Genomic DNA, 25919 nt, shown 5'->3' on the forward strand with positions numbered 1-25919 from the left:
TTGACTACACCCCCTTTCCTATAGTATATACATCGCTCTCGGATGTCTGACCAGTCAGTCGGCGAGATTCAGAAGAGGATCACCTCTGAGGATGTCCAGTGCAGTCCTGGATGAAATATCAGGAACAAAAGTGTTTCTTGGACCAAGAACTCACGTCTCAAAAGGTTTACCAGCAGCTACGCTGCCAGTTGTGTCTGCCAATGAAAACATTATGTCACTCCAATGACATGAGGAGTGCATTGCATCATATCATCGGTGCTGCACACATCAGCAGTTGTAGGCAGCTGTTACATGAGCAGGTACTGAGTCAGTACTAAAGCATCAACTGGATTTCAGAGAAGGGAGGTTGGCTGTCTTCATTGGTGCCGAGGCCTTGAGTGGCTGGTAGAGGAAGAAAATTGAAGCTCCTCTGGGCATTGGGGAAATGTGTAAAGTGGACACTCAATCAGACATGCCAGTGACAGTGGAGGAAGAGCTTCACCCACATTAGGCCAAGTCTTTACAGTATGTGGTCAATGATCGGGAAACTTGTAAGATTGCACCCAGTTTCAAACTGAAAGAACTCAACAATATGATATCAAGATGGGAGATAGCACAAGTAAAGCTTGTAGGCCACATTAAAATCCTAACTGTACTTCTCAAGTCATATTCTGAAGAGTCAAAATGATTTTTCAGTGTATTTATAACAAGAGATAAAATAGAAAGCTGGGCCACTTGTGAAACCACAAGAAAAACTTCACATGAGAGACATAAGAACCACAAGAGATATGTTCACTGTGAACTTAGTTAGTAATGAAGACAGAAATAAAATAGATAGTACTCCCATGAAAAAGGAAAATATGGTGTGTGAACTACTCAAAAAAAGTGTCCTCAAATTATTATGTATAATGTATCATCCAAGATGACACAGGAGTACATTTTTTCATGTATCAATGGGCAAATCCTAGAGTATATCACCAAGGAGGATAGAAACATCCAGCTGAGACTCAGAACACGTGAGCAGAATAAAGCAACAGCACACCACATCATAAAGATATCTCTTGAATTAAGGAAATGCTACTTAAATCGACAATGGAAAATCCAGGATGGAATGTAACAATATTATGAAAAGGATAGTTGCTACTCACCATACAGCAGAGATGCTGAGTCACAGATGGACACAACAAAATGCTACTCAAGTAACAGACTTTATGTTGGCTACAGATCAGTGAGCATGAAGGATTATTTGCCCTAACAGTGTGTATGAGGTTCTGCAACTTTTGGCATGTAGCCAAGTGCTGCACTACAGCACTTTAGTGAGGCCCTCTTGAGCTCATGGTGGAGACAATATGCATGAATGGAAAGAAGATCCCAATAGAAATTTGATTCTGTATGCATACCCTAAAAATATAGGGGAAAAGTCATTTGCTTCTATACGTACACCCTAAAAATATAGGGGAAAAAGCCATTGTGCTCTCAGATAGAAAGGGAAACATACAAACTTCAACTGCAAAGAGGGACTCTACACATGGTCCTAATATATCATTGCAGTATAAATGTAAAAACCTCTCATATAAAGAGAAAACATTAATCTCTTACAAAATAAGCATGTGATTAGATAAGGCTTACAATCTAGTAATTGGCAGTTCAGACCGTACAGCACCTTATACTTCTACTGACTGGATGAAAGTAATGCTGTCCATTTAAAACATTCCTGCAATCAATCGTAAAAATGAAAAAGGGATGGCAGATGATGAGATGCATTTCTCACAAGTCTACATCAAAACATGGAAAATATCTGCAAATATCACAATGTATTGATTTCTAGTTCTCACACATGTGCTTGGTATCTATCTAAGAAAGCAGACAGGTGGTATCAACCCTAATCAAATATGCAGAAGTTTAGTGAGGACTCTTCAGCTCTCCAGACTTGAAGGGGTCATCACAATAAAGACACTTCAATATCGGGTTGAAATGGATATTCCAGGGGACATGAAATCACTTTTCCCATTAGAGAGGCTGAAGTTGATAATTCTCCTTACCAGGACTGAAGAGTAAGTGGACCTAAATATTCAAGTACTTCATACAAGAGGTGAGCATTTCAACATTGAAGTCACTTACAGGAAATTTGTAATTTTCCAATAGCAGTATTGCTTTTAACTCAAGCAAATCATGGCTACAGTGTTACATTCACATGTATCGTGTTACATACATTAAATCAGCTCAATGGGATACACACAGCACAGGTCACTGCTATGCTCAGCCTAGTGCTTATGAACAAAATCAAAAAGCTGTCTGAGGGAATGAGATTCGACATAATCTGCTTAAAAGAGCCATACTCTGGGCAAGGCAACATCCAATTAATGTAATGAACTGTACAAGTTAACACTGCAGGAGGGTGTCCAATGACAGTAATTCTCTTCCATAACAAAGTACTGAGGCCTGTAAAACTAACTGTACAACAGTAGAATTAATTTTCCCTTTTGACACATGGTATGTTGTAAATATGTACTTTCGGTACAGCTATAAGATTAGTGTTCATATAAGGAAACTAAGATAATCAGTGAAACTCTACATGACAAATTTGTCACCATAATGATGGATACCAAAGACAAATCAAGTTTCCAGAACAAAAGAATTCGTGGCCTTGAGTTATAAAAAAACATACTTATGAAAATTCATAGCCACATAACCTATTAATTTAAAACAGGCAGTGACATCATCAAATACTGATTCAGCATGACAAGCAGCTGTGCCTGTAGATCTGTACAAAGTTGGTGACTAACTCAAGGGGTAACCACCCACACTTTCATAACTATACTGTATGAATTAAAAGCCGTAACCATATTGTATCAATTAAAAACCAGCAATTTTGTAGTTGTGTGTGATGCTCTCTAGCTTTAAAACTGGTTTGTTGAACAGACAAGTTGCACCATGTAAAGATTAAGGTACAGGCCTTGCATGCAAAAGGTTGTGGGTTCGAATCTCATTAGGTGCTTTGAAACTTTGTATTTTTATATCTTTATTGAAATGACTTTAGTCGTTTTTTAATCCAATTAATTGGGTTAAACGTATTTCTACATTTCTGTTGATTTGTCATGTTATTTTCATCATCATATTAATTTTTTCATTTGCTCTTTTTTTGTTTTTATCAGTCTTTTCCCACTTGGAATCTTTGTTCATGTTATTTTAATCATTTTTACATATTAATGTTGATTTAATTTCTTCCATTTTACATGCCATAGTTTTATCTGTGTGATTGCATTAATTATTTCTATTCCTGATTTTGCTTGAATTTCATTTAAATCTTCATCTGCATTATGTTGTCCACAGTGCAATAAGAATTTATATTTTAAATGGTTGTATAATGATTATCAGTCCAAAAATGTACATATTGTCATGGAAAATACAGTTTTGTTACCATTGTTCATTTAATACAAATAGTTTATTTTCTCTAGTTTTTGAACAGGTTCAGTGTCAGTTTCAAACATTTAAATTTTATGACAGATAAATGAAAAGAATGTAATTCACATGCACAGAGATTCCAAGAGGAAAAAGAATGATGGGAAGGAAAAAGTGAAAGCAACTGAAAAATTTAATGTGTTGATTTTAATGTGACAAAGAAGCATAAATAAGAAAAATTACATTTAATCCAATCAACATATTAAAAATAATGACCAAAATCATTTCAATAAAGATTTTTAAAAAAATTTCAAGCCATGTGATGAGATTTGAATGCACCACCTTTTGCGTGTGAGGCCTGAACTTTGACCGTTGCACTGCACAACTTGTCTGCTCAACAGCCCTTTTTTAAATCTGTAGAGTGTCACACAGAACACCTTTTGCATGTGAGGCCTGTACTTTATTAATTACACTGCACAACTAGTCTTTTGAACATTCCTTTGTTTTTAAAGCTGTGGAGCATTGTGCAAAAATTTCAAATTTTATAATTATTACTTCCAAAAGAGGGCCTACATGGATGAATGGTCATAGGATGTGATAGCTAGTATCTTAACCTACATCATAAAGATTATTTCAAAAAGTTGATCCCACAGATGGGGACTTTACCTTATTAGCACTCTCAACATTAGTAGATAATAATCAACCGACTACTGGTTGGCAGCAGCTAGTCGAAACTATTACTGAGTGTACTATTGTCAGATGAAAGACAAATGAGATGTTGAGGAAACATCTGACTGAAGGAAACGAGAACAGTTAAACAGTTAAAACTGTTGATGAACAAGGTTCTAGAGATTCTCAGCATATTAAAAAATAATAATGCACCAGATCCAAAAGACTGAGATATTTATGTACTTGGGTATAGCCACTACTTCCACTTGAAGCGACCTGTTCAATGAGGGTAGTGCCCAAGGAAAAACTGTAAACTATTTGGAAATCAGCGAAGGTCATATTTCTGAGAAAGGAGGAGGGATGATAAAGATCATACCAAGGGGAACCTTATAGATCCACCCATCTGCTAAAAGTTATTGGCAAAATGTTTGAAAACATGCTAAATAAGAGGCTTTACATTCACAAGAGCAAAACTGGAATAAATGATGCATAGTATCAGAAACTACTGAGGAAGTTACTAACCGTGATCTAAGATCTCCTGCTCTTAGCCAGATAGACAGAAACATGGGAGCTCTGCTGAACACAATTCAGGAGTACTGCAGTATAAATAAACTTTCCATTGCCCATTGGAAGTCGAGCTATATAATGTTAAAAGACAGACTAAACTACAGCAGAAATCCTCTATTCAGAATTAATGATGTGCTCAGAAGCAGTATGCCCACTCGAAACTACCTCAGGGTGTGATTGGATGAGAAATCAAACTATAATATTAAAAAAAAATGCAGCATGGTCAAAAGGTTTGGCAGTTATGAGTGAATTTGTTAACTTTGCACACTGAAGATTTGAACTACCTACAAAAATTTTTCATCGCTATCAACTGGCAATACTAGTGGCCGTAGTGGGTACTGGTGCAAGCCTTTTGGGTACATGGGACACGGACAGAGACAATGTTTGCAGTGTGGGTGCGGCATGCAGTTCTAAAGCTTTGCTCGGGTGCATTTGCTGCAACATCAATTGACGCCTTGTAACTAGTGTTTTGGACCAGTCTCTGATTCTGCATATCAGAGAAAAAATCTGCAACCTATTGGACGAAGAAAAACATACCACACAAAGTAAATGAAATATTTAAGAATTGTGAAGAGAGCTGTATCTCCATCAGAGAGTGTATTTTGAATTTGTGGCAGGAATCTGGTATCTTTTCTGCCAATGGAAGGAAGACGGTTTGTTTCTTTTCAAATGTCAGGATATACTCTAAATGGGTCACATTTCATCATCTACTGCTCTTGTGCACATTTACTGCTCTTGTGCACCATTTTATGGTATGGTTCAGACTCAGATCAACTATATGTATTGCGTAGGAAAGATAATACGACTGTGATTGCCCATCAGAAGTGCACCTGAATGTGTCCTAATGGTGTGTCCTGTTTATGAGATGAAAGAAGGAAGACAGTAGCTTCAGGGTACTCCTGTCCACGAGGAAGTGCCCAATGAGCTGAAATTTGTCTTCTTGAATGACTCCTGCCACTGCCACTACCCACTGCAGAAGGATGTGACGTACCATGGAGAAGGGGGGAATGGCCTGTCACCAGGACAGGAATGAAGGGAAATATGTCTAGCAAACCATCACCTTTTATCACTTTCGGAACCGAATTTACTTTGGATCTAAGGGCACATCTGAAACGGAGACTGGATCTTCAGTACTTCACCTAAAATGCAGCTGGTGAAACAGGAAGCACTCCTGTACACTGTCAACTTGTTTTAGTATACACAAAGTTCCTAGAGCTAGTGTGAGGAGAAAAATGGGTCTAGAGTAGCCTAAACACTGATATTACTTAAGGTTATTAAAAAACAGTCACTGTTGCCTTCTCCACATATTTTTGTAAAAATGACAAATTTTGTTCTCCTTTCTATAGTTCTTTTCATTCCCTCTCTAACTTTTTATTATTATAGTTCTCTTTTATTATTAGATTGTGATCCTTTTATAATATTAGGTAAGGGAAGTATAATGGACAATTTTAATGAATAAATTAGTAATAGTTATTTTACAGCTAGCTCTTAGAAGAACAATATGTGTAGGTGCACACACTGCCAGAAACTGTTGTCCGCCAGCTGGTAACGTTGTCACCAGTGTATACTAGGCACTTTAAAAAACACAAAAATAAATGTTTTGTGTAAAACATGTTATTTTTAAAAAGTTCATTTAGTTAACTACATGACTGACCATCAATAAATTTTACCAACTGCAATGTCTGATGATATTAAGCCTCCAAATAGTATCACAGGCCTTCTCAAGGAAGAATCAAAAGGGACACCTTTAGACATGTTTGCTTAAGAAAACCCGTAACATAGGGGCAGATTACCAATGGTGGAATGATACATCCTGGGACCACACTGGAAATAACTAGGACACAATATACGCAGCTCATAACTTGCAAAAGGTTTCCTCCCAGTATATGTCTAAAATATGACGACAAGAAGATAGAAGAGGTTGCAGAGAGAAGTTGGCAGTATTAAATTCTTGAGAGTACAACCTGATGATAAATTCAACTGGGAGAAGCATAGCACAGAAGTACTGAAGCACCAGAGCATACTACAGAACTAAGCATGCTCCTAAAGAAAATCTTCACTTGTAATGTGGATGTTGTCAGATACGGGTGATAAAAAAATAAGGCACTAGCACACTTCATTCGATAATCAGTTTTTGGGTAACTCATCAAGCCAAGCTAAAGTTTTCACAATCCAAAAATGTAAGTGTGTAATACGAATCATTTACGGTATGAACTCGTGAATGTCCTGCAGAGTTGTTCCGTTTAAAGGGTGCCGAAAGGTTTTATTGGTAGTTAATTTCTTCATTTATTGGTAGTTAATTCCTTCATTTCCATTGTCAAGTTTCTCAGCAGAACCAAATGAATGTATATGTATATGTGTGTGTGTGTGTGTGTGTGTGTGTGTGTGTGTGAGTGTGAGTGTGTGTGTGTGTGTGTGTGTGTGTGTGTGTGTGTGTGTGTAAATATATGTTAAGCATTATATAAAATGTGACTCCTGCACATCTTCAGTGGAGTAACGTGATGAACGTAAATAAGTGAAGCAAACTACTTCCTGTTTAATGATGCATGGGTACGACAGATAAAGAATTATCTTATGTACCAGAATGTACACACATTTACATGTTTGTGAATAGTTTGTTACCACCTCTTAAATGAAAACGTGTTTTAGATTTTTTGACTCATTCCACATCCATGACAATCATTTCACTCACAATATGTGGAAGGAATATTGGCACATCTCTGTACACTTGTAAATGTGAATTACGTATGACATGTTTTATGTCCTTGAGGATCTCTTCACTATGGGTCTATGGAACAAAAAGTACAACTAATCTAAGGACCTGCCTAGATTGGGGAACCCAGATGAGACAGTGGTCAAACATTCACTTCAAGGCCTTTCCTATGCTTCAAGTGTGGGCAACATTACAACAATTACTTGGGTATGTACAGAACTTTTACATTTTTAATAATGAGATCCGGATGCCCCACTGTAAGTTAGGGAATTTCCTGTGCCCTAAATTCAGCTGAACAGGCCAAGGACTTCTTTAGTTGTACCTCTGAGACAGAGCAGCATGGGGTAATAAAAATTATTGTGAGTACAAAGATGTTGAATCATGAGCTACAGACATTGCTGAATGCAGTTTCCACACTGAGAAGTGGTACTTGTATCATTCTTGATTATTGAACTTTACTTCTCACTATTCAGTTTAGCAATATGTAAGTGTTGGAGAATTGTTGGATCCTAGCTGACAGCAATGGTCATTTGCCCAAAATGTTCTGCCACTGTCTGCGTGATGTCTCTCTGGTTGGTCATAAGACTTTTATTCCACATTACACCAGTGCCTGACAAAATCTAACCCCACCCAGAAATACTACGAACAATTTCCCACACCACTGGGTTGATTATTGAGTTCAAGAACTCCTACCACAATCTTTTCTTGCCATTCTTAAAAATATGGTGAGATTTGTTACTGAGACTGAAGTTTTTTCTTGCTTATGAACTGGAAAATCATACTGAAACAATTCAACAACCCAGAATTCAACAACTCACAATTTTGGATTTTTTTTTTGCTTTGTTAAAAAGCAGGAACTACTGTACCTATTTGTTCAGTATGTCACATTTATGTAAGACAATTCAAATTAAAGGTCAGTCATTAAATAAAATGGATATGCTTAAAAGTGTAAAGTGTGTTATGGTACCCACAACCCCCTGAATGCTGGATGTGGTGACAGACCAATTTATAGTGCAGCCCAGGTTCTAGGTTGGGTTTTAAGACGGTGGGAAGGCAAAGCCAATGAATATGAATGAGAACTACAGGCTGTAGTGATAAATTGGTCTGTAGCATAGCCTGATCTCTATGTTCATGTCATATTTAATGCTATTTGCAATATTTCATACACTTTTCACGATCAGATCTAAAACAGCTAGATACGTTCGTAGTACTATGTTCAGCCACCAATATCAATTTTCCCCACACTTGAGCAGAACAAACTGCACTAAAAATGACATTTTGGAAAGATTTTTTAAATTGTGATGTATATCTAAAATGCATATTTACGTATTACATAAATATGAATATGAAACATACCAAATATGGTATTTTAGCTCTGCATAATACTTTACAGTCTTTGACAAAACATAAAGAGATCCTCAAGTGTTCAGCAATTATTGCTGGATTCTCTCTCTCTCTCTCTGTCTCTCTCCCCCCCCCCCCCCTCCCCATTCCTCTCCCACCCCCAACTATAAGGTGCTTTTTTTGCAAATTTTAAAATTTTCCCAGTGAACTGAGTGTTCTAAGAAATTTTGAGCTTTCAATGGACTCTAGCTGATTATGACTGGCTGCAAGCCTGAAATTTCTTCGAACATGGTGAGGGATGATTGCAACTGTACAGATAAACACAAGAGCTTAATTAAGGCCCTTTTAACAAACAGTAGCAGATAAAAGACAATGTAAGTAACAACATAAATTTACATGTGTGTGTGTGTGTGTGTGTGTGTGTGTGTGTGTGTGTGTGTGTGGGTGCGTGGATGAGCATGAAGATTTGAAATAATTCCCATCTGAAATTTCGCTCATCCAGAAATACAAGAGGGGATGTGGAATGAAGAGAAACCAGGAATAATTTTGTAACATTTTTGGACACTTTTTCAACTTCATATTACCCAAAAAAGGATAGCATGTTTTGTAAGAAATGAATACAGGAAACAGTCCCACAGAAAGAGCATACAGTCTACACTGAGAATCCCACACAAGGTGTCAAAGTTTAGGGGCACAATTAAGAATATTTTATTTAGCTGACAAACCCGCCATTGTCCGAGTATTAAATTTCCCAAGTTTTTACTGGAAAAATAATTTTTGTGTGCTGGGCACAGCTGCTTCATGTATTTACAACACAATTTTGTAAATGTCTCTAAGGCAATGCCTCTTCATGCTCTACAGACGGCTACTGTTCTCAACTAAAGCTGTTTGTGCTTTGCAGTTGAAAGCTGTCAAATGCATTGCCAGGTGTCCGGGATTTCCTTAAGTTCACTCGACTGCAGGAATAGTAAAGAATAAATGTATTAAAATTTCATAATGAGTAATTTTTTTTCCACACAGCTCAGTGTTTATAATGTCATATCTCTTGAACTATGTGTCACACTATGATGTCTTTGGGTACATACATTCTGCGGCATATGTGGATACTGTCTGCGACATATATTGTGAATAGATTTATTAGCAAAGAAGTAATAAATTTAAGTGTTGTGCATGAGTGACAGTTTTTCATGCGTCTCAGTATTTATGACGTATCTCCCGGTCCACATGTTATACATTGATATATCTTTGTAGGTACATTCGGTGGCATATGTGGATACTGTTTGCAAAAAGTGTTGTGAATAGAGTTAATAGCAAAGAAGTAATAAATTTAAACATGGTGCACAATGTGGCAGTTTTTCATGCATATCAGTGTTTATGACATGCATGTCTTCTGAATTGTGATAGTTTTTTACCCCCACAGAACTGTATTGCTGCTTGATAGTAGCAGACACGTGTGGCAAGTTTTGTCGAAATCTCTCCGGTGGTTTAGGAAGAAATGTGGAGGGGAGGGGGGGAGGGGGAGAACACACACACACACACACACACACACACACATTTGTTTTTGTAATATGTATAACAAAAATATATGTATTTCATGACAGCTTTCAATACCTCATCTAAGAATAAAAAATATAGTAAAAAAATAGGATGTGAACTAAGGTGCATGAAGGCTGACTGATTTGAACACTGCCTTATGTCACTTGACTCCTTCACCTGCTAGCTGGGGCTCTCCTCACCATCTTTATCTGCAATGGATGGAAATCACAAATTCTTCAATTTCTTGGAAACTATCAGGGAGTAGGCTGATTTGTACGAATAAAATTTCCTTAGTTTTTAGTGATCAGTTGCATCTGATCCAAAAGGGGCCCTGCATTATGACCTTTAAGCTCTATGTTTTTCTGTAATGGAAGCCTGGTGACCTAAATCGTTCCACAGGAGTTATTTTTAAAAGATACCCCAACTAGTGGGCCAAAACTCATTTAAGTCAGTAGGTCACACATCCTGGTCTCTCTGAATTAGCCTAAAAATGAGAGTCTCAGTGGTTAAGATGCTGCAACGAAGTTCTGGAGAAAAGGGGCCACATATCAATAAACATTTAGCACATTTCTTATGAGAAAATGTTCTCTTGCTCCAGTATTTAAGCTGACAGTGCATTAGTGTTAACAGGGTAAACTAATTTTGTATGGCATATTTGGCTGAAGTTCCTCAAAAGGGATGTTCAGCCACATCTTTGCTAGTTCTTTCAACTGTATGCCACTGCGGTGATTTGCATGGCCCTACCATGGAGAGGGCACCTACAGTTTAATGTGGAACCCCAACCACATGTCATTCCTGACATATCTTCAGATCACTGAGGTTAAGTCTAGCTTAATGGCAGACTGAAGGATTCTGGTCTCTGGGATTCAATTCTGCAACCTTGTCGGCACAAGGCTTGCACTTAAGAGACAACCAAGCCAGTTGACAGAGTAAGGTGTTGAAACAGAGAGCAGCAAAAACCATTTGAAGCTGAGCCTGACACCTTTTGTTCACAGCTGTCACATCACTCTGGAACCTCAGGCTGCTGGTTAACAAGTCATTTGTGGATGGTAGCTAAGGCTGGTAATTTAACTATTGGGACTTGTTTGCAGTGTGTGTTTTGTACCTTTGTGTGGAATGTTATTTTGCACAAATATGTCAAGCTAGCAGCAGAAATGGATTGGAAAAAGATATGGCCATTATGATTTTGCAAAGTGAATGTAATATTTTGCATTGATGGAGAACATGTAAACTGTTGCTGCAGAGGCCCTACCAGGTGCTCAGGTAAAAGTGAACTGACAACATCACTATCTTTCATGCTTGACCACCAACCACTTTCTTATTTTGATCCAGGTACTGACTCTCCATGCATTTGGGTTTCTACTTACCATGTGTACTGGTATGAAATGAGCATTAAGATACAAATGTGTCGATAGGGAACATTTGTTGTGAACGAGACTTAATTTTTTTTGTTTGGCTGGTATGACATCTTTCAAAGATATTTAGTATACATCAAGTCATGGAACAAACAACATCATACTGTTAACAATGTTGAATTTTGTACCAGAAAGTGATGATTTGCAGAAAGCATTAATTTTTTGTTTTCACTTGAAAAAAAGTGCTGCCGATTCGCATCAAATGCTTGTCGAGGCATATGGTGACCATGCTCTATGTAATGCAAAAGATGGTTTCAATGGTTCAGAAATAATGATTTTGATGTAAGAAATGAAGAATGTGGAAGACCACCTAAACAAGTTCAAAGACACTGAATTGCAAGCAATATTGGATGAAGATGATACTTTGAGTCAGAAGCAAATGGCAGCAATGCTAAACGTTGCACAACAAACAATTTCTGACTGTTTGAAAGCTATGGGAAAGATCCAAAAGTGTAGAAAATGGGTGCCACATGAATTGAATGAAAGACAGATGGAATACCGAAAAACCATTTGTCAAATTTTGCTTTAAAGACATGAAAGAAAATCATTTTTGCATCGAATTGTTACTGGCGATGAAAACTGGATTTATTTTAAGAATCCTAAACGGGAAAACCATGGGTTAATCCAGGACAACCACCAACATCGACTGCAAAACGAGATTTATTCGGCAAGAAGACAATGCTCTGCGTTTGGTGGGATCAGAAAAGTGTGGTGTATCATGAGCTTCTAAAACCCAGTGAAACTGTGAGTACTAATCGCTACAGACAACAAATTATCAATTTGATCGAAAAATGACCAGAATGGGCCAGAAGACATGGCAAAGTAATTTTTTTACATGACAATGCACCTGCACACAAAGCAAAACTGGTTCAGGATACAATCAAAACACTTGGCTGGGAGCTGCTACCCCACCTACCATATTCACCAGACCTGTTTCCATCAATGGAACATGCATTGGCTGAGGAACAGTTCGATTCTTACGAAGAAGTCGTAGTTTGCTTCAAAAGACGAACATTTCTATTGGCGTGGTGTCCACAAATTGCCAGAAAGGTGGTCAAAATGTATAGAAAGCAATGGTCAGTACTTTGAATAAAATGTTTTTACTTTTCAATTCAAAATTAATGTTTCATTTTCACCAAAAAATGCTCATTTCATACCGGTACACCTGGTAAACCATTTGACACTATTAATGGGATAGTACCTTGAACCACATTTACACTGGTTTTTGTTCATTATTTTATTTTTAAGTCTGCAATGTGATTCCAATCATATTCATTGTTTGTGTCCCCAGCTACACTAGCTATCAAACATTTCTTCATATTTATTTCCATTCTCTGCTATGCTGAACTTGCAGCAAATGTTTCACACTGTGTATTTACACCGAAAGCTAAGCTATGACAAGTGAAGATATGAATTAGTGATATGCTGTGATGCATTAATAATACTTGGTGATTTTAGCAGACAAAGAAAAAGATGTAGTCCTTGTTGGTGGACAAAAACATGCTATAGAAGACATGGCAGCAACGACACATTCTGTGAGTTGAATTTGGAATTTCACTAGGATGTCGCTGTATGATTTTGATATTCTAAAGAATACGTTAGTGCCAACTGTTTCAAAGAAAGACACAAATTTCAGAAAAGCAATTCCTGTGAAGCATGGATTTGCTGTTATCTTTGGTTTTTGGCAACATGATATTCCTATGAAACTGTTGGATATTTATTCTACATTTCAAAGCCAATCATATCTCAAATAGTTCTTTTGGTTTGTAAAGGTTTGGTTGAATGATTGAAAGATTATATAAAGGTAATGCAGTTACATTAACAGCACTGAAAAATATATTTTATTAATCATAGATTTATATGTAGATTAAAATTACACCAAATCAGCATCATATTCGACAAACACAATCTCTTCCACTACAATGTCACTGGCAATCTGCAGCTGAAGATCCCCCTACCACATCTGCATTCACTGTTGAATCCTCTCCTGCACAAATTCATCTCTGCCACAAAGAGAGTGTCTTTGGCTGTAATTGGCCTTTCACAGGACTGCAAGCTTACGTAATGTGCACAACAAACTTCCTGATGGCTCTGATGGAATTGTGCTCTTGTTGTTATTACTGCAAAACATTCTACAACATTACAGTTGCCTCATTTTCAGCTATTTTTATGGAGGGGGCAAACTTGATGGTTCAGCTACACCTTAAGATTCTTCCATATCCTTATCTGGCATCTCTTGTGGAACTTGAAGTCAAATTTACTTTTTTCAGATAGTGTGAATCAAGATGAATAGCATGCAAAATAAAATGTGTTCAGCCAGGTACTCCACTTATCCCACTGTGAAGGAGCAAATGAAGGGTAGAATATTGTCCTACAACAGGCTGTTGGTTGTGGGAGTGAATTTTACAATTAAAAAATGTAATTTATCATTGTGCTGCTTGTTAGTTTGACACCAATCACAACTTTTTATATGCTGATGTTTTCTGCAAAGGGAGGATTTCAGATGGTGGCGCATTTAAAAATACCTCTGTAAGTGAACTACTTCATACAAAAAAGTGAACCTGCCATGCATGAATGTTTGCCTGGAAGGACAAAGCAGTTACCACTTTTATTCCTGGTAGATGATGCTTTTCAATTACAAGAAAAATCATAAAGTCATGTCCAAAAATGCACAACTGAGAGTCAAAAAGAAGTATTTTAATTGACAATTGTCAAGGGCAAGGATGAAAGTAGAAAATATATTCGGTGGGACAGCCTCTTGGTTTTGTTGCTCCCCAAAATATCTTGTTGCAATCTGAGAAAGCATAATCTATTACTATGACAGCAAACAAGGAAGCTTCAATTCTCATTGTCTCTAAAAAGGTGAAGTGATCCCAGCAGCACGGAGATGAGATGCTGCTGCATCATCTATTACTGCACTTCCAAATATACAAATAGAACTTAAAACACAAACAAAGAAACTCATGTTGAATTTGTTAATTACTCTGAAAGCCCAGAAGAAGTTATACTATAGCAAAATAATTAATCATAAGCCCATGTCCCCTTGTGTACCTCTTTCTTGATTGTATTTCTTGTTTCTTTGGTTCCTGAATATCCTCAAAGAATCATAAATAATCAAAAGTGGACCACTCTGGTTAATACAGAGACTCGGTACCACTGCCCAATTTCTTGATCTCTCCAACTTTTCTTTTTTTCTTTCTGTACTGAGCCACACACAGGTGCTAAGCACCACGGTGATAGTCTGTAGTGAGTCCTGTTTCATCTTCATATTTTTATAATTCCAGGGGCACTCCTTTGTCATACAGAATGTGAAATGTTCAAATATGTGATTTCTTATCAGTTCCATTATTTTACAAAACACATCACAACATGCAACATTACACTAAGTAGGACAGAACATAAACAAACTCTAGAGCTGCACAGCAGCATGTAGTGGTAGCAGACTACGAACAATGTTACCTTCGATCTGTAATGAAACAGCTATGGAACACGTTTTCGTGTTTTTAACATGTTGCAAACATCAATAATACAGTAGTAGCTGCACACAATATCATAAACATGGTAGAAAAACATGTTTCAAACACAGTGTAAAAAGGATTTGAAAAGGGTCATTGCCAATTTCTTTTCTCATACTTCTCCATATCAGCTTGTGCTCTATTTGTAAGGACCTCAATCTTCAACAGACATGAAACTCTAACTTACATTTCTTCCTTTTGTATGGTATGTTACTTGACAACCACTTGGCAATGAGCCACTTCACAGATAAATTTTTTGTTCATTTGGAAAATAACAGAATCTCCCATTATTAATGCAGTTATCCCACTCTCTACCTTAAGTGATTTGGGGAAATGTCAAAAAACCTAAAGTTGAAAAAGGAAGAAGATCAGATTTAACATCCAGTTGGTGATAGGATTGTACGAGATGGAACAAAAGCTTAGACTGGAGAAGAATATCAAGCACATTCTTTTCACATGTAACCTCAACAGCATATGCCTTAACACATTTAGAGAAACCATAGAAAGCTAAATGTGCACGTCCAGACATAGCACTGAACCGTAGCACTACCAAAAACAAATTTAGTGTGCCACACACTAGATCACCTCACTTGGTATCTAAATTGGAATTGGAATGTAATGTTTAAATGTGATTCCCCCACAAATACACACATGTACATCAATTAAACTAGCTTAGAAACCCAGAAAGAGATCATGTGGACTAAACTGTGGTGGGGCAATATGTACCTGTGCGGAAGAGACAAGATAGATTCAAAACTAAAAGCCAGAAACTGGATTCTAATCTTGCCTTTCAAGAGCACAAATATTTTGATCTAGCGTAACACCTGACCTAACCAGAGAGTTCATGGCAAGCACTGTGTTACAGCTCTGAGAGGATGTTCTGTATGCTAAGCAATATCCTACTACAGACCCCCGCCCCCTCCCTCACTCACCCACATGTAGTGTCTTGTCCATTGAGTTCCAGCTGTTCAATGAATCAGTAACACTACGGATCATAAGACATGCTTCCACTCACATGAATGTTCACTCTCTTTCCATAATCTGCTCTTATATTGTGTGGCTCTGAGAGATTTAATCGCTATTTGTGTGCATTTTAGACACATTCTCCAATTTTTTGAGATGTAATGACCAAAACATTTTTATTCAATAACAATTTTAACCTTTTTTCCTATTCTTATCTCCTTTCCTCTACATCTAAGGCACAAATAATCACTAATTCTGGATGGTAATGCCCCACAATAAAAAGCTGTCCTGATGGACGAAGCCTGCAACACTATTATTTTCTTAAAAGCATTAATTTCATCTTTCAGTTATCAAAATGTAACTGAGAAAGTGTAGTCCTTTTCAATAACAGAGTAACCTGTACACTGGTATAAAGAAATACACAAAAGGTTTTCAGAGTTAATTTTTCAAGGAGACTGAAATAAACTGATGACATAAACATTTTTACTACCACAAATAAAATTTAATTATTGTTCCTGATGTCTCCTTCCTCCCAACAAGCATTTGTCATACAGTAGTGACAATACAGATGTAAAAAACCTTACTATTAAGAGTCAATTCTTTTGTGTAAAAGTAATAAAAAATAAGCACACTTTTCAACTAATTACCAAGGAGGATAGTAGTGAATAAATAAAGAATTTCATTCACAGAGGGTTTATTAGTATGTTCCCTTATTTTATGAAGCATAAAAATGGTGCTGGTAAATACTTAGATAATTGCCACTACTATACTCCCTTTGTTAAAATTATTGTTAGAAGTAAAGTTTTTTTTTCATATTGACCATTAGATGTGCTTAATTACATGATTATGAGCAACTGTTGTCAGAAAAATAGATTTTTAATAATTATGTACTGCCAAAGAATGGGAACAAATTACCTCCTCTTTCAGCTTACTCTGTTTAAGTACAGATACATACCTATGTCTTTTCCTCAACTTCTGAGACTTCTGACTGATGGCTTTGCTGAAGAAAAAATAAATAAATAAATAAATACAACAAAACTCTATTTCAAAAGTCTGCTAAAAATTTAATAAGGCATCAATAACCTCAATTTAACATCTTCATACTAAAACAGAAAATAAGGAAGCTCATTAATATAATGGGTGATTCAAATGGAGTAGTGATGCATAAAACACAAATTTTGACAAGATAAAGTCACATAGCCTCTCGTATTCAATCCCCTCTCTCACCTCCATGTTGGTGAACAGTGGGAACCTGAGCAACCCGTGGAAGACTGGATACCCAAGCCCTGTGGGAAACAGGGTCAGAGCACATGAGCACAGGGCCGAAACCCCTGACTTGGAAAGAGTTATTGTTGTGAATAATTTAATACAGAAAGCCAGACTGCCCTCAAGAACACAAAATAACTGAGGAAAAAGGATACAAATAGGACTCTTAAATTCAGAACATGAAATATATGTACCCTGATGGAACCAGGAAAATGAACAGTACAGCCAAAAAAAGTTAAAATATGTTTTGGAATTAGCTGCCCTCCAAGGGATCAGATGGAAGGAAAAAGGAGAATAAGGAATCAAAAATTTATGTTATATTACTCTGGGAGAGGTGAGAGACAAGGAGATAGTGGTGTTAGGTTCACTGTAGGAAAAAAATAGGAGCAAATCTGTCGCTGTCTTTACGTCATATAATGACAGAATACACAGCCTAAGAACAAAAGGAATATTCTATAATATGACTTTTGAAAATATACATGCTCCAACAGAAGGATCAGATGAGACTGTGTTGGATGGCTTTTATGGACAGCTACTGTTGTAATGGTGACCGGAACAGTCACGGGGTTGAAGTGACGGAAAACGCGGCAGGACCCGCGGAGCGGCCCGCGAACAACAACATGACCAACGATATACCTCACGACAACAACATGAACGAGACAACAGAGTCAAGAACCTAACAATACAACCACGTAACTCGTAAACAAAACACGAGAGTAAATACGTTGTCTAAGGCGAGGTGATATGTCCAGAGACATACGCAATGTTAGACTGGCTGGCTGAGCGAGAGGTAGGCGCTTAAGTACTGTATCGGGGATGCTGCTATTGGCCACTGCAACCACGTGTTCCACTGTGGCGCCCTCCCTCACGCTAAATGCGGGCCACGAGGCACGCACGACCACAGCTTAAGGTGTGATGGTGCAGAGACCTCTACGGGTCTTCGACGTTCATGATGTCTGTCGGGGATTCAAATTCCGCAGTGCGTGGTACCAGAGCTACACAAAGTCTGTGAGAGGATACCTGCACCTGTACATGATTCAAGAATAGCCCTGGGATATTATAATGCAAAACTTGGAAAAGAAGGAGCTTCCGCCACCTGTTTCGGTAAGGAAAGCTTGCACAAGAAAACAAGTACTAATGAGCTGAGAGTTGCCCAGTTCACAGCTGTCAATGATCTTAAAGCAGTAAGCACATGTTTCACAAGGAAAAAATTTCACAGAAGGACTTGGTATATTTCTGGAGTGAATGATAGAAGTCAAACTGACCATATATTGATATCCAAGAGACGGGCAAGTGACAGTGAAAATGCATGCACATTTCACGGAGTTAACTTTGACCACTACCTTATAGATGCAAAAGTGAGGCAAAGGATTGCTATTCTGTATAAAGAGGAAATTATGAGAATGCTGAAATAGAACGTAGAAAAATTGGGAGATCAGCTTTCGAATATCAGAATAAATTGAAACAGAAATTACAGGTACTGGAGCACAGTAATGACATAGATAAGGAATGGCAATGTATTAAGAATAATAGCATAACTGCGTCAAAGGATGTAGTCGGGGAACCTAGAAGATCTAGAAGTGAGGGGTGGTAAGATGATGAATGTAGATAGGTGGTTCAAAAGAAGAAGTGTCTCCAAAGAGAAACAAGAATAATCCAGGCTACATACAATGAAGGGAGGATAGAAGTGCAAGGGTATGCGGAAGAAAGAAAAGGGAAACCTTAAAAAAGGAAGACACGAGATATTAAAGAGCTTTATAATAGGAATGAGAGGGAAGGTGTATAAGAAGTTAAAAGAATGAACACACGGGTATAGACCTAAAATAATAGTCTGCAAGGATAAAGATGGAAACCTGCTGACAGGAAAGAGGAAAAAGATGGAGAGACAGAAAGAATATTTTAAAGAAGTGCTGCAGGGCGACTGCAGTGATGGGGAGCAATGGATATACCATACAGTACATCCAAAAATAGAAGAGTGTAGACTTGCATAAACACAGAAGGTGGTGAACTGTAAAAATCACATACCTCCAGGAAATGATGGAATAATTGCCGAGCTTTTAATGAGAGGAGGCATTACTTTACACAAATGAATATTTAAATTTCTCTCTTTAATCTGGAATCAAGAAAGAATTCCAGAATAATGGACTATAGTTGTAATCCAGCCGATACATAAGAAAAGCAACAAAGCACGGTGTTCTAACTACAGAGAAATAACTCTGTTGAATGTGGCATAAAAGGTTTTATCAGGAATCCTATACAATAAACTATTACCAACTGTGGATCAGGTATACGTACTGAGACAAATACAGGAAAAGGCATATGAATATAATATACAGTTCAACAGTATCTATGTGAACTTCAAGCAGGCCTTTGATAATTTTTAATAGGGAAGAGATGTTAGAGGATATAAAACTGCTTTGGAAGGGACGGCGAATTAATCAATTGTTTTAGTATCAGTAATGGAGTTCAACAAGGTGCTGCTCTTTCCACAATACTTTTCAATTTGACCTTACAAGCAATTGTAAGAAAACTGGAAATAGCTGGGCACACGGGTATAAACACCACACAATTGAATGCATATACTGCTGATTTTTCAGTTATGAGTAGATGAAGGATGTCACTGGGGAGAGAAGCCACTCAGCACAGGGGACTGGAAAATAATGACTAAAAGACTAAATATACAATAGAGGGCACCAAAATCTGCATAGCTGGTCAGCAGGAGGTTTTAATTTTCAACATATAAATGATCATAAAAATCTAGGGGCTAATACTGTCTCTCTTTCCAAGCATTAATCCCGACCTGGCAGGGTCTGCTGTTAAGGTTAACTGGATGTGGTGTGTTAATTTTAAGGGGTGGCTGGATGCCCCTTCTGTCGCCACCCCTTCCCCCCTGGGACGGAATCAGAGTACCCCAACTCTCTGCATCAAGTGTAAATCGTGACATAGTGCAAACATGTTTCAAATGGCTGTGAGACGTGTAACTGAGGCAGAATGTGTGTGTGTGTGTGTGTGTGTGTGTGTGTGTGTGTGTGTGTGTGTGTGTGGGCGCGCGCGTGCTGTGTGTGTGTTTGTGTGTGTGTGTGTGTGTGTGTGTGTGTGTGATGTTTCAAATGGCTGTGAGCCGTGTAACTGAGGCAGAATGTATGTGTGTGTGTGTGTGTGTGTGTGTGTGTGTGTGTGTGTGTGGGGTGGGGGTGGGGGGGGCACCAACCCAATATTCACCAAGCGGGATGTGGAAAACCGCCTAAAAACCACATCCAGGTTGGCCAGCACACAGGTCCTCATCAATAGTCTGCTGGGCGGATTCGATCCGGGACCGGCACGCCTACCCGAGTCCACGAAGCAGAGCATTAGTGCTCTCAGCTACCCTGCCGAGTCATCTAGGGGCTAATATTAATAAAGAAAATTCCATGTTCACTGAAATAAAAGCAAACTTTTTAAGTGCTAATAGGTGTTACCATACATTTATGAGGGCTATCCACAAAGTACATTACGTTTTCGTTTGTGTCCGTTAGGGGCGGGGCTAGCGCAGCCATCTTGGTGTAATGGCATTCCGCCGCTCAGTCGGCATCCTGGCGTGCTAGTGGGAGGTTCGTGCTGTACTCCATTGAGTTACTGTGACAGTTTGAAATGTCATCGTTAATTGAAAATGCCACGACGTGTGAAGTGCGTGCTGTAATAAGGTTTCTGACTGCAAAAAACTGTACACCGATAGAAATCTATCGGCAGCTTTGTGAAGTGTATGGACACAACATAATCACTGAAGGTGGAGTGTGTCAATGGGTCATAAAATTTAAAAATGGCTGAACTAACGTTCACAACTAAGAGCAAAGTGGAAGACCCAGCATAGTGACTGCCGAACTTGTTGAAAAAGTCAATGCCGCGGCCCGTGAAAACCGTAATTTCACAATAACGGAACACTCTATGAATTTTCCACAAATTTCACGAAGTTTGTTGCACGAAATCATTACTGAAAAGCTTGGTTACCACAAGTTTTGTGTAAGATGGATACCAAAAATCTTGACAGAGATCCACAAAAATCAGCGAATGGCTGCAGCGTTAACGTTTTTGGACGCTTACGAGAAAGATGGCAACTCATTACTCGATCGCATCGTTACTGGTGACGAAACATGGGTTAAGCATGTGAACTGCGAGACAAAATTGCAGTCAATGCAGTGGGGGCACACAAATTCCCCCCAAAAACCCAAGCAATGCATGCAGACAATGTCGGCATGGAAGGTGATGGCGACTGTCTTTTGGGACAGAAAAGGTGTGATTTTTTGGATTTCCTGGAAAGAGGCACTACAATAAACTCTCAAAGGTATTGCCAAACTCTGCACAACCTCAGAAGAGCAATACAAAACAAGCAAAGGGGAAAGTTGGGCTCAAAGATCTTGCTGATTCACGACAACGCCCGGGCCCACACGGCAAATGCCACTCGTGAAGTCCTCGAATCTTTTAAGTGGGAATTGTTTCCTCGTCCGCCATACAGTCCCGACCTGGCACCGAGCGACTTCCACTTATTCCCAGCAATGAAGAAGTGGTTGGCTATGCAGCGTTTTGATGACGACGCACAGCTTCAAGAAGAGGTAACCACGTAGTTGAAGGCGCAGGTGGCTGAATTTTACGACGAAGGAATTTCCAAGCTCGCCCATCACTACGATAAGTGCCTTAATTTAAATGGCAACTATATAGAAAAGTAGTATTTAAGTGTGGCTTTCATCTGTATATAATAAAAAAAATTTCCAATGCTTTATTTATTTTTAATTCCAAAACGTAATGTACTTTGTGGATAGCCCTCGTATAAAGCTGATGACATCTTGAATGGTAAATCAACAGCTCAACATGGCTATATACAGGTGCGAAGCATTGACATTAACCAGCACTGATGAACAACAACTCAGAATATTTGAACAAAGAATACTATGTAAAATTTATGAAGGGATTCAAAACAATTACGGTACTTAGATAGCAAGAACCAATCATGGTTTGGATCATCTCATACAGGGAACTGATACTGTAAGGCTAATTAAAATTAAAAGAACAGCTTGGCTGGTGCACATCCTAAGTACAGAGGACACAAGAGCTACAAAGAAGGTGTTCCACTGGAAACCAACAGGAAGAAGGTTAAAAGGAAGATCACGTAAATTGTACTTTGGAGGAAAGAATATATAATTATTCCTGCACTCATGGTAAATAAATAAATAAATTATAACATTTAACAGGCCATTGCACCTTTCCAGAAACAGAATATAAAAAAATAGCAAACAAATACACTCTGACCATATTCCACATAAATTAACTGCAGAGTGCATTTCGTCCTTGTACAAATGATTATGAGTTCTAGTTTCGTGAAACAAAAAACTATTGTTATTATTATTATTGATTGTATTGAAGAGAGGTGCAGCTTTTTCATTGAAAAGTCAAGATTTAACCATATTTCCAAGCTCATTTCCCTTCTCTTCCTTCTCTGCATTCTCCTCTATTCAAAGAACACATCGATGTTTTCATGTTTCCTGCAAGGCATGGTCTTTAGGGATGTGTGTGTGTGTGTGTGTGTGTGTGTGTGTGTGTGTACCCCTTTACCCCTTCCCATCCATCTCTCTCTCTCTCTCTCTCTCTCTCTCTCTCTCTCTCTCTTTCACACACACACACACACACACACACACACACACACACAAATACACGCTCTTCCTCTCTCTCCCTCCCCCCTCTCTCTATGAAATATTTACATTGACTTCTATTTCTTTCAAAGTAGTCTTGAAATTAAATTGAAGATGGCAACTACATTTTAGACTTACACATTCACGTTCTGTCGTTCTTGAGTCGTTGCTGCAAACCAGTCATCAGATGAAGAACTATCTTGAGATTTTCTGTAGTGGAAGAAAAATATTTCTTTGGAAAAATTCATTGTTTTATACAGTTGCATCTTATTTTTCTTCATAAATGTATAAAATATGAATCACCATTTCACAGCATACAACTGTCATAAAAGGGCATTAAAGACAAATCCAAAGATTTTTCCAACGAAATTTGACAGTAATGTCAGATCAGTTATTGTGTGTGATACAATATAACTGTCTTATTGCTGTCGGGGATAGATCATAATGGAGCTGATTTGGTATTAATCTCATTTGATGTTAGAAATTTTTTCAATTTACATAACTATAATTAACAAATGTCAAGTGCAACATTCCATGTTATTCACTAGCGTGTAAAATATACTCCAGATTTTAAACACCAACAGTCCTTTTCCAAGGAGATAAAAAAATTAGATTAGAATGTACCACTAGTATTAATTTTAGGAATGCTTTTAAGACTGGAACACAAACTACACATGGACAAGAATGGGGCAGAAAATCAGAATGGCATTTTTAAAGGAACCACACTTTTTATCAAGAAACAGTGGCATGATTTGAATATCAAAGAAGTCAGGCACGGACAGGTATGAGTATTACCAAACTATTAAGTTAATAAGTTGTGACAGCAAAAGAGTAACAGAAGGATCAAAAGATAGAATCCAACATGGGATAAGATCAGTTCAGATCCTGAAGAGATTTAGGAACACATTAGGCAGTATTATTTCAGAAACTTATTTCTGAAGATAGGTGAAGGAAAAACAAGCCCACATTGACAGCATTTGTAGATTTGGAAGTGTTCTTTAAATATACTGATTAGAATACACTCTTTAAAATTGTGAAATTGCCAGAGACAAAACACAGGAATAAAAGGTTATCAATAATTTGTATGAAAACAAGACTGCAGATACAAAGAGTTGAGGGATATGAAATGGAATCAATAGTTAAGAAGGAAGAGACACTATACTGTAGCCTTTCCCATTATTAATCAATCAGGTAGAAAAGAAAACTGAGGAAAAATTTGGAAATGGAGTTTAAGTTCACAGTGAAAAAATAAGAACTATAAGTTTTGTTGATGATACTGTAATTCTGTGCAAGACTGCAAAGACTTGGAAGATCAGGTGAACCTTTTTTTGATGATATTGTAATTCCATGCAAGACTGCAAAGATTTCGAAGATCAGTTGAACAGAATGGATAGTGTCCTAAAAAGAGGTAATAATATAAGCAAGAAAAAAGTAAAACAAGTGCAATGAAGTGTGATAAGATTGAGTCAGCTTGTTGAGAGAATCAGATTACTAGATGAGATGGGCAGGAAAACAACTGATGATGGCTGAAGCAAAGAAGATATAAAAGGCACACTGGCAATAGCAAGAAAAGCGATTGTGAATAAGAGAAATATGTTAACATTTATATCAGTATACATAAATATATTACACAAATTTAAGTATTAACGAGTCTTTTGTGAAGTGTACCCTTATACAAGGATGATAAACAGTACATTTTTAGAACCATTGCAAAACGCCGCTTTCAGTGTCACTGGTATTTTGGCAGTACACTACAACAGTTGTATTATCATCTACTAACTGCAAGTACTATGACTAGTGAATCATCGCTCTCTCGGTCTCACAGATGAGAAAGTTGAAACTCCAGCATTGTACAGAATAGTAACAATTCTGTGGTGATTATTGGAAATGATATTTGTTTGTGACACAGACAAGACCTTAAATAGTGTGGGTCAAAAGCCTGATGAAGTATAGGTTCTGATAAGATAGAACAATAAAAATTTCAGTGTGGTTTGACCCGTTATCTTTGACAGGTGAAGCGAACTTGATCCGAATTGAGTCGATTCATTGTAATTACACCAACAGGGAATAATTTAGAAACAATTTCATTCTCGTTAGATTTCTAATTTGTGACGTTGTCCAATTCACATACGTACATTTGACTCAATAAAGCAGATGGAGTTATAAAAAGCAGCAACATAATTTTTCATTATGAGACTGACAAAGTTGGTAGATGCATAGTTTTCCTGTGGAATTCCAAATCGTTTCCAAAATTTTGTTATTGCATTAAGCAAGCTGTTTTCTCTTATGGATCACAATGATGTCTCGATTAGAAACTGCCACTCAGGAGTATACATCTATAAGGCACACTGTAAATAAGCTTTCTGAGGACAGTTTGAGTCTATCTTCAAGTCACGGCCAGTGCCATTCGAGCTACCATTCTACATTTACATTCAATACCCCCTGTTACATTTCTTTGGTATGGGTCCCACACACTTCGGCAATTTTTAGGATGGCTTGCCAATTGTTTTGTAAGCAATATCCTTTGTAGATTGATTGCATTTACCTGGTATACTAACAATGAAATGTAGTCTGCAGCCTGCTTTTCCTGCGACTGAGTTAATGTGATCATTCCATATCACATCCCTAAAAATCATTACAGCCAGATATTTGTATGAGTTGACTGATGATTCCAATTTTGTGCCTGTTTATCTCAGCAGTTTATCATCATCATCATCATTGTATATAGTTCAGCAACAAAACTGTTTTATACATGTAACCAAAAATACATAGGCCTAACTGTTTACACCACATAAACATTCAACAGCACAGACTACAAACGAAAGTTGACATGCTCAATTCAGATGAATACCTCACTGGATACTTCATGTACAAGCTACCCTTGATA

General features: G+C 37.7%; 1 protein-coding gene across 6 annotated transcripts in view; it reads right to left on the bottom strand.

Moving 5' to 3' along the window:
* The window catches only part of LOC126471670 (telomeric repeat-binding factor 2-interacting protein 1-like), a 196281-nt gene that overhangs the window by 15996 nt on the left and 154366 nt on the right, over positions 1 to 25919 (bottom strand). For all 6 annotated transcript variants that reach the window (XR_007586363.1, XR_007586364.1, XM_050099880.1 and 3 more), the window contains 2 exons: positions 23171 to 23242; positions 17059 to 17103 (listed from right to left, as the gene is read on the bottom strand). Coding sequence is in view for 4 of the 6 variants with exons in the window: in XM_050099880.1 (XP_049955837.1) it covers positions 17059 to 17103; positions 23171 to 23242 (117 nt within the window). In the remaining 2 variants the exon portion in view is untranslated. The remainder of the gene's footprint in view (positions 1 to 17058; positions 17104 to 23170; positions 23243 to 25919) is intronic.

Source organism: Schistocerca serialis, chromosome 1 (genome assembly GCF_023864345.2).
Source record: "Schistocerca serialis cubense isolate TAMUIC-IGC-003099 chromosome 1, iqSchSeri2.2, whole genome shotgun sequence".
In the NCBI taxonomy this organism is placed as follows: domain Eukaryota; kingdom Metazoa; phylum Arthropoda; class Insecta; order Orthoptera; family Acrididae; genus Schistocerca; species Schistocerca serialis.